This window comes from Arachis ipaensis, chromosome B09 (genome assembly GCF_000816755.2).
Source record: "Arachis ipaensis cultivar K30076 chromosome B09, Araip1.1, whole genome shotgun sequence".
Taxonomy (NCBI): domain Eukaryota; kingdom Viridiplantae; phylum Streptophyta; class Magnoliopsida; order Fabales; family Fabaceae; genus Arachis; species Arachis ipaensis.
Window position 1 is genome coordinate 2,787,252 of NC_029793.2, and position 9,931 is coordinate 2,797,182.

At 32.6% G+C, this 9,931-nt stretch overlaps 4 protein-coding genes across 4 annotated transcripts in view; all 4 read right to left on the bottom strand.

Annotated features, from left to right (window-relative positions):
* On the bottom strand, positions 550-1,815 carry LOC107614640 (F-box/FBD/LRR-repeat protein At5g56420-like). Its single transcript, XM_016316782.1, has 2 exons — positions 913-1,815; positions 550-819 (listed from the first exon to the last, which is right to left on the bottom strand). The coding sequence occupies exons 1-2, from the start codon at positions 1,813-1,815 to the stop codon at positions 550-552; spliced, it is 1,173 nt and encodes a 390-aa protein (XP_016172268.1).
* The window catches only part of LOC107614639 (FBD-associated F-box protein At4g10400-like), a 16,275-nt gene continuing 9,870 nt past the window's right edge, over positions 3,527-9,931 (bottom strand). The window contains exon 2 of the mRNA XM_016316780.2: positions 3,527-3,825. Within this exon, the coding sequence (XP_016172266.1) occupies positions 3,553-3,825 (273 nt within the window). The 3' untranslated portion in view covers positions 3,527-3,552. The remainder of the gene's footprint in view (positions 3,826-9,931) is intronic.
* Positions 3,843-5,790, bottom strand: LOC110267289 (putative FBD-associated F-box protein At5g56430). Its single transcript, XM_021112476.1, has 2 exons — positions 5,680-5,790; positions 3,843-4,696 (listed from the first exon to the last, which is right to left on the bottom strand). Exon 2 carries the CDS (start codon positions 4,665-4,667, stop codon positions 3,888-3,890), a length of 780 nt encoding a protein of 259 aa, XP_020968135.1. The 5' UTR covers positions 4,668-4,696; positions 5,680-5,790; the 3' UTR covers positions 3,843-3,887.
* Positions 6,689-8,358, bottom strand: LOC110267288 (F-box protein At4g09920-like). The gene has a single exon (XM_021112475.1). It carries the CDS (start codon positions 8,278-8,280, stop codon positions 7,132-7,134), a length of 1,149 nt encoding a protein of 382 aa, XP_020968134.1. The 5' UTR covers positions 8,281-8,358; the 3' UTR covers positions 6,689-7,131.

The following is a 9,931-nucleotide window of genomic DNA, read 5'->3' on the forward strand; positions in this document are numbered from 1 at the left end:
CTAAATTTTTTTTACTATATATCAAATAATGTGTTTATTAATTTTTATTTTATTGTAAAAATTATTTAGATCATAATACTAATAGTATATCATAGGATTATTATTATTAATATATTAAAATTTAATACAAAGAGTGAAAAATAAGAAATACGTGATCTATGCACATGTTGATTTTTATTATATTTGTGTCAACTTAGTTACTAAAAATATTTATACTTATAACATCATCGGATAGATTTGGTGGAGAGAACGAGAGGAATTCTATCTTCTTTATATAAATAAAATAGACAAAGATACATTAGATAAAACCAATGAAGTAAAAGGTTTGTTGGGATCTATCAACACTTTCACATTTGGGAGCTTCATTCACCTGAATGGTGTAAAGTCAAAATGGTATATATCCATCCCTGTTGCTAAAATTATCTGGTTCCAATACTGAAGTACCAAGTACTGAATGAATTTTATTAGTATAAAAAATATGATAAAATATCTGAAGAGACATATGTGTTGAAATATAAAAAGAAAAAATTTATCAAAATTACGTTTCCTTTATGACTTGGGGATCCAGCAAAAGTTAATTTGGCACGCCTTAGAGCTCCTTGGCAAAAGTGATAATTCTTCTGGAAATCCTTTAGCTCTACTACGATCCACCTGAATATCAAGTGACTCCAAAACAAGTCCATGTTGAAGAACATAGGCGAAAAAATCTCTATCATCTCTGGATTCAACATATCTCTTGATTTTAATCACTTGCAGATGTGATGCAAGACAAGTAGGAACCCTCACCGGGTGTTCCCATTTTCGTGACGGATGTGGATCCTAGCAACAAACAACAAACACACTTAAAAAAGAATTGCCAGCAAAACAACCAAGTTACATAAATCATAGCTTGAACATGAGAACATGAAATACCAATATTATATATTGTAGAGCGTTAAAACCAATAGCAAGAAGTTTAAGCATGGGACATTTGTGAAGCATATCCATTATGTATCTGGTGTCGAAACACCTAACAGTAAGCTCTAGCCTCTGTAAACAGGTCAACTCCGGAATACTATGCTGAGGAGCCTCAGGCAAACAATCAAACACTGATGAACCCAGCTCCAAAATCCTTATCCTGCAAAGCTCCACAAGAAACTCCAGCACAAAGGATTGCTTATGGATGTCGATACTGGCTTCCTCCACATTGTGCAAGTTGCGAACACGGATCTCGCGAAACCCAGACACAACTTGGATATCAAGACGTTTAAGAGATGGTGTGTCTATAACAAGCAATCTAAGAGTCTCACCGAAATGAGATTTGAAGTGCAAACTCTTCAAAGAGGGAAAACAAATACTCAATTGGACCTCAAAGAAGTACGGACAGACTGAGTCAAGGATAAGAGTCTCAAGAGCAGTGCAGTGAGAGAGAATCTCCTCCAACTTACCATCAGAGGTTTTGACATTATACAATTGCAGTGTCTTGAGTGATGGCAAGTCATAACCACACGACGGTGCAGAAGGCGAAGGGGTTATTATGAGGCCGCCTTTTAAACGGAGAGTCACGAGGGAAGTGCAGCTGAAAACGCCGTTGGGAATAGCGACTTTGGGACCGGAGCAACAGAAGGAGAGATGGAGGTTCAATTCCTCGAGGTTTGGCCCTGAAACCTTTCTAATGAACCACTCCACAGTGTATTCATCGGAGTGATTTAGGTCACAGGTGAGACGAAAGGTTCGAATTGGCGGCGCTTTGTGGCGGGAGAGAATCCAATTAACGGTGGCGAGAAATCGCTTTTTTGTACTGACATAGGTCGGATTTAGGTAATATTTGGCCATATATATAAAATAATTAATGAAGTGATTAATAATATTGTATCATATTTAATCTTTTACTTTAATTTATGTTATATATGTAATAATGGTTAAATAAATTTTTGAATTTAATTTTATTTGTTAAATTTTAATAATTATAAGGATAGGGCGGATACTAACAAAAGTGTGTTAGGGTTTAACTCTTTAGTACTCCGCATGTAGAAATGGAACGAATTTTATGCAGGTTATTATAGAACGGATCAAAATAGAATTGGACAAAGCAAAAACCTATTTCTATTTGTCTCATTGCCACCCCTAGTTTAATTGAGATAAATATTAAATTATTTAATATTTTATTTAACCATATTAATTATAACTAATCAATTAATTATTTGATTTGACTGAAATAAAAAAATTTATTTTGTTTTGGTTTATATCAATTTCTTGTATTATATTATATTTTGAAAAAAATTAAAATTATTATTCATCGATTTCATTATTTTCAATATTAAAAATAGTTAAATTTAAATTTAATTAATTTTATAATTTTTTATACAAAAATTATTATGCGTATTTTCATTTAAAAATTTCAAATAAAAAATTTCCAGTGCAAGACACATATAGATATACTAGTTTGAATTGAAAAATGACTTCAGACTCGGGTGTTTATATTTGAATTTGTCTAACATATTTTGCTAAGTTTGAATCTATTATTTTATTCAGTATTATTTTTAGATCAAGTTCGAGTCATATTTCAGATAACTAGACTCGGTTTTAAATTATATTTTATAATTTAAATATATATTTTATAATTTAATCAATATTTTTTATATTATGTGATATTATTTTTATTTTAAAAGAATTTATTTTGATGTAAATATATATGATATAATATTTATTAAATTTAATTTTGATACACAACACATAAGTCAAAATAATGACAATGACAGTTGTACAACAAAATTTTTTGAACTATGTACAAAAAAAATTTTTTCTACACTACTGTACTACGTGCAATATTTTTAATGTTATATCAATAAATTTATTATTATGTACAAAAAATTTGTATTATCTTTCTGTACTTTTTAATAAAAATTTATGTATTGCTAACATAAAAAAGAAGAAATGTGTGATGGAGACGTATGTTAAATTTTTTTAAATTTATTTGTGCTAATTTAATTGGACTTAGTTATTAAAATAGTTGAATGTGTAACATCACCCAAATTATTATTTGGAGGCAACAACCAGCGGTATTCTATATCTTTTAGGTAAATAAAATAGATAAAGATACAAAATCAATGAAGTAAAAGATTTGTTGGGATCTATCAAGCACCTCAACATTTGGGAGCTTCATTCACTTGAATGGTGTAAAGTTAAAATGGTATCCTTGTTGGTAAAATTATCTTGTTCCAATACTGAAGTACCAATTACTGACTTTCGATATAAAACAAAAGGCTATATGAAATGAATGAATCTTATTAGTATCAAACATATGATAAATATCTGAAGAGACATCTGTGTTGAAATATTAAAAAAAAAATTTTTTTTATCAAAATTAAGTTTCCTTTATCACTTGGGGGAATCTACTCAAACTACAGAAGTTGTCTCAGATATGAAAAATTCAGCAATATAAACGGCATGAAAAAAAAGACTGATTTTGAACGGAGAATTCACTGCAAGGTACCTCAATGTCTGTGTTAAGTTGTTTGTATTTATAATTAGTAGGAAACTGTATCTGACTCGTATCATCCACCATTATACCTACACATAATCGTAAAGCCAGCTAAAGTTAATTTGGCACGTCTTAGAACTCCTTGGCAAAAGGGATAATTCTTCTGGAAACGCTTCAGCTTTCGCACGATCCACCTGAATATCAAGTGACTCCAAAACAAGTCCATGTTGAAGAACATAGGCGAAAAAATCTCTATCATCTCTGGATTCAAAATATCTCTTGATTTTAATCACTTTCAGATGTGATGCAAGACAAGTAGGAACCTTCACTGGGAGTTCCCATTTTCGTGACGGATGTGGATCCTAGCAACAAACAACAAACACACTTAAAAAGAATTGCCAGCAAAACAACCAAGTTACATAAATCATAGCTTGAACATGAGAACATGAAATACCGATATTACATATTGTCTATTAAAAACAATAGCAAGAAGTTTAAGCATGGGACATTTCTGAAGCATATCCATTATGTATCTTGTGTCGAAACACCTAACAGTAAGCTCTAGCCTCTGTAAACAGGTCAACTCCGGAATACGATGTGGAGGAGCCTCAGGCAAACAATCAAACACTGATAAGCCCAGCTCCAAAATCCTTATCCTGCAAAGCTCCACAAGAAACTCGAGCACAGATGATTGCTTATAAATGTCGATACTGGCTTCCTCCACATTGTGCAAGTTGCGAACACGGATCTCGCGAAACCCTGACAAAGCTTGGATATAAAGACGTTTAAGAGATGGTGTGTCTATAACAAGAAGTAATCTAACAGTGTAACCCCAATAAGATTTGAAGTGCAAACTCTTCAAAGAAGGAAAACAAATACTCAATTGGCCCTCCTCCTGGAATCGACAGACTGAGTCAAGAACAAGAGTCTCAAGAGCAGTGCAGTGAGAGAGAAGCTCCTCCAAGTTACCAACAGAGGTGTCGACATTATACAATTGCAGTGTCTTGAGTGACGGCAAGTGATAACGGCACCACGATGGAGGCGGCGAAGGGATTGTTATGCCTTTGAAGTGGAGGTGTTGGAGGTGGTGGCAGAGGTGGGTCCAGCGGCGAGAGAGGACGGTGGTGAGGAAGGCGGTTTTGGTAGGGAGGAAGGAGAGGATGTGTAACAGTATGCAATCCGGCAAGTCGCTGATCATGTCCATGGCGATTAGGGTTTCTCCGTTTCTGCGTTCTTGATAGTATGAACAAGTATCAATGTTTATTGTATGGTTATGCTAAATAGTATGGGTGTATTATGTTTGAAAAATTAATAATATTTTATTTTAAATGTTCATTTTTTAATTTATATTGGGCTAAATAATTAGCTTATTATACATATTATGCATATACTTTATTGGCTCCCTAACAAATTTATATTATATTACTTACATCAAATTTTTTTAATTAATAACATAATTGATGCGATATGTTTTTAAAATAAATTTTTAGTTTATGTAATTGCATTTTAGTTTTGTTTTTATTTTGAACGTTAAATTTAACCATTTATTTAAATAAAATAAAATAAAATTCTGATCTTAGTATATACTTAGATTAGAACAAAATGCGACATGTGAACATTTATATAAAACCGTATCTACAGTACATAATTATTCAATTATTTTTTAATCATATCTAAGTAAATTACACTTAATCACATTACTTTTATTATAAATAAATTTTTTATATTTTTATATTAACTTATAACTTTAAGTGTAAAATTATAAAAATATAAATAAATTTATTTAGAATAAAAATAATATGATTAAGTGTAATTTATTTAGATGTGATTAAAAAATTATTGAATACTACATATAGAAAAAAATTGATATTATTAAAAGATAAAATTAAAATTTATTTTTATATATCATTTTTGTCTCCAACGTTTTCGTCCTATTTAAGTTCCTAACGTTTCAAAATCATCTCAATTTTGTCCCGCCGTCAATTCTATTAACAAATTCCTAACAGGACAACATTGAATCAATTTTAAAATGTTATGACTTAAATAGAACGATTGAAACGTTAAGAATAACTTTGGAACTTACCACAATTATTGAAGATAAAAACAATACTTTATTCTATATATAAATTATAAAAATATTAGACAACCAAGGACTTTGTATTTTAACCAAGTACTTAAAAATAAAAATCCACCCATGCATCTCTCTCTTTGATTACCTTCTTCGTCTACTTCGCCTTCTCTATTCTCCTTCTTTCAAGGTTCTCTTCTTCTAATGCGTTGTCATTGCGGTCGTTCCCATTGTGGCGTCTCTTTCTCCTCTTCCTTCTTCTCCTATATATATATATTTTAAACAAAATCACTAAGTACAAAAGTTTTGATGCATATTATACATTCCAAAACAATAGCAATAGAAGTATTTATAAGCTATGCAGCAAAACTATTAAGTATAAAAATTTTGGAACATAGCACAAATTAGCTATGTACAAAATTTCTGTGATATATCGATAAATTTTTGTGCCATATAAAATTTTTTATATTATATCAATAAATTTATATATTATATATAAAAAAATTTGTGCTACATCAATATGAAGTGTGAAAAGAAGTGATATATGTATAAGTTGGTTTTTGTTGGATTTAAACTTAGTTACAAAAATACTTATACGTCTATCATGTTCGTATAGATTATAATTTGCAGAAGAGAACTTAGAGGAATTCTATCTTTGTTACATAAATAAAATAGATAAAGATACATAAGATAAAATCAATAATGAAGTAAAAGATATGTTGGGATCTATCAACACTTCCACATTTGGGAGCTTAATTCACCTGAATGTTGTAAAGTTAAAATGGTATCCTTGTTGCTAAAATTATCTTGTTCCAATTCTGAAGTACCAATCACTTACTTTCTATATAAAACAAAAGGCTATATGAAATGAATGAATCTTGTTATATCAAACATATGATAAATATCTGAGGAAAAGTCTAGGGGCCAGCAATTTTATTGCATTTTGGCCAGCATGTAACCAGCAGAGAAAAGTGAGCCATTGGATGAAATCTCACATCAATCTCACACCATCAAATCATCATTGATGACTAGTTGATGGCTACCAATCACAAATGTTGCTGGCCCCTAGCATTGCTCAATATCTGAAGAGACATCTGTGCTGAAATATAAAAAGAAAAAATTTATCAAAACTACGTTTCCTTTATCACTTGGGGGAATCTACTCAAACTACAATAGTTGTCTCTGAAAAATTCAGCAATAAAAACGGCACAAAAAAAAAAGACCGATTTTGAAAGGAGAATTCACTGCAAGGTACCTCAATGTCGGATGAATTGTGTTATTTGTATTTATAATTAGTGGGATACGTACACATAATGGTAAAGAAAACAAAACATATGGTACCTGATTCCAGCAAACCTTAATTTGGCACACCTTGGATCTCCTTGGCAAAAGGGATAATTCTTCTGGAAATCGTTTAGCTCTCGCACGATCCACCTGAATATCAAGTGACTCCAAAACAAGTCCATGTTGAAGAACATAGGCGAAAAAATCTCTATCATCTCTGGATTCAAAATATCTCTTGATTTTAATCACTTTCAGATGTGATGCAAGACAAGTAGGAACCTTGACTGGGTGTTCATTTTCGTGACAGAAGTGGATCCTAGGAACAAAGAACAAATACACCTAAAAGAATAGCCAGCAAAATAACGAAGTTAAATAAACCATAGCTTGAACATGAGAACATGAATACCTTATCATAAGGGCCAGCGTTAAAAATAATAGCAAGAAGTTTAAGCATGGGACATTTCTGAAGCATATCCATTATGTATCTGGTGTCGAAACACCTAACAGTAAGCTCTAGCCTCTGTAAACAGGTAAACTCCGGAATACGGTGCAGAGGAGCATCAGGTAAACAATCAAACACTAATAAACGCAGCACCAAAATCCTTATCCTGCAAAGCTCCACAAGAAACTCGAGAACAAAGGATTGCTTAGCAATGTTGATACGGGCTTCCTCCACATTGTGCAAGTTGCGAACACGGATCTCGCGAAACCCTGACACAGCTTGGATATCAAGACGTTTAAGAGATGGTGTGTCTATAACAAACAATCCAAGAGGGTTCCAAAAACAAGATTCGAAGTGCAAACTCTTCAAAAAAGGTAAACAAATTCTCAATTGGCCTTGGCCCATGCGTGATCGAACGATTAAGTCAAGAATAAGAGTCTCAAGAGCAGTGCAGTGAGAGAGAATCTCCTCCAACTCACCAACATTATAGGTTTCGACATTATACAATTGCAGTGTCTTGAGTGATGGCAAGTGATAATGGCACGACGATGAAGGCGGCGAAGGGATTTTTATGTCGCCGTTTAAACGGAGAGTCACGAGGGAAGTGCAGCTGAAAACGCCATTGGGAATAACGACTTTACGATTGGAGCGACAGACGAAGGCGAGTTGGAGGTTCAATTCCTCGAGGTTTGGCCCTAAAACCTTTCTAATGAACCACTCCACAGGGTATTCATCGAATTGATGTAGGTCACAGGTGAGACGAAAGGTTCGAATTGGCGGCGCTTTGTGGCGGAAGAGAATCCTACTAACGATGGCGAACAATCGCTCTCGTGAACTACTGAAGTCTGACGAAGTTTGGTTGCCGTTATGAAATTGAATTTGGTTGAACTCGAAGTGTTGGAGGTCGTGGCAGAGGCGGGTCCATCGGCGAGAGAGGACGGTGGTGAAGAAGGCGGTTTTGGTAGGGAGGAAGGAAAGGATGTGTAAGAGTATACAATCCGGCAGGTCGCTGATCCTGTCCATGGCGATTAGGGTTTCTTTGCTTCTGTGTTCTGTTACTCCCCAGTGCGGCAGTTCCCTCTTTTCCGTTCCCTCCAATCTATTTATTTTCGGTCCGTACCAAAAGATTCGGCGGCTCATAAGAAGGCATTGATATTATTCATAAAATAGTTTTAAAAAATTTAAAATATAATAAAAATAATTAATAAATATACATATTTATAAGAATTTTTTATTTAATTTAATAAATTTAAATATATATTATTTGATTCAATTTATTGTTACGTCAATGTTTAAGTCGTTATTTACTAAAAATTTCTCTTCATTTTTTTCTTAATTTTAAATTTTAGATTTTTATTCATGGTTTATATTTTTAATTTTAATATCAACTTATTTTTTGGCGACTTATTATCTAATAGGCTGCGTTTGTTTACAGAGACAGGACAGAGACACTGAATTAGTGTATTTTGTGTCCATCCTAACAGGAAGGACACAGAGACACTAGGGGTGTGCATGGCCCGGCCCGGCCCAATCTCGAACACTTTAGAGGCTAATTTGGTGTGATTTCATCGGGTCTAGGATCGGGTATGGGTCTCAAAAATAGACCCGGTCATTATTTCGGGTCGGGTCCGGGCCATAGCTCGGGTCACCCGAAATCGGCCCGGTGACCCGGTCATCATATATAATTAATATTTTGTGTTATTAGTGATGGATGATGACTATTATTATGTGAAATTTAAGTGTTGTAAATCTTAATATTTTGTGTTATTAGTCATTATATATAAGACTATAAGTTAATATTTTATATTTAAAATACATAAGACTTTAGACTAATGCATAATCTTGTGTTATTTGTATTGATTTAAATATTTGGTGTTATTAGGCAATATTAGTATTGATTACGGTTATGCTTTAATTTTAGAGAAGAGTTGGTTCTTATTATATTTTTCTAAGTGAATTTTACCATGTCAAATAATGATTGGACTCTTAGAAATTTGGATATTTTTACATGCTAACTTACAAGAAGGTATCAAGGTAATATAATGTTAACGGTCCGGTTTTCACCCGGTTTTTACCCGGTATAATCGTGGCCCGAAAGTGTATAGGTTTCATCGGGTCTAGGGTCGGGTTCGGGTCTAACAAATAGGCCCGATATATATTTCGGGTCGGGTCTGGGTCACATCAAACCCGGTTTCACCTGGTCCATGCACACCCCTAAGAGACACTAACAAGGAACACAACTTATTTTTTATTTTTTCTTTCATTATTTTTGTTAATTTTTCATAATTATATTTTTTATTATTATATTTTTCATCTCAAATTTTTTGAATAAAAAAATGAAAATAAATTGGATTTTCATAATTTGTTCTAATTTATCACCAAACAGAATACAAGAACACAAAATTTTGTGTCTTTGTCCATCAGTATCTTGTCCTGTACTATTCTCAGTGTCCTGTCATGTCCTGTTCTCAAAAACAAACGCAGCCATAGTTATGTACTCATCATCAATCAATTATATGATTGTGAATATTTCTTTAATTTATTTTTGTATTTTATAACTTATTTAATGTAAGAAACTATATATACTAAAAAAGAATCTCATTTTTTTTACCAACTACTTTTTTATTCATTAATACCTTTTTTTTTATTATGATGCATTATTATTACTTTTTGA

Coding starts and splice junctions, on each gene's coding strand:
- LOC107614640 (XM_016316782.1), bottom strand. CDS start 1,815: ATGGCCAAATATTACCTAAATCCGACCTATGTCAGTACAAAAAAGCGA. Junction 820..912: donor CTCTACAATATATAATATTG/GTATTTCATGTT, acceptor GTTTGTTGCTAG/GATCCACATCCGTCACGAAA.
- LOC110267289 (XM_021112476.1), bottom strand. CDS start 4,667: ATGGACATGATCAGCGACTTGCCGGATTGCATACTGTTACACATCCTC.
- LOC110267288 (XM_021112475.1), bottom strand. CDS start 8,280: ATGGACAGGATCAGCGACCTGCCGGATTGTATACTCTTACACATCCTT.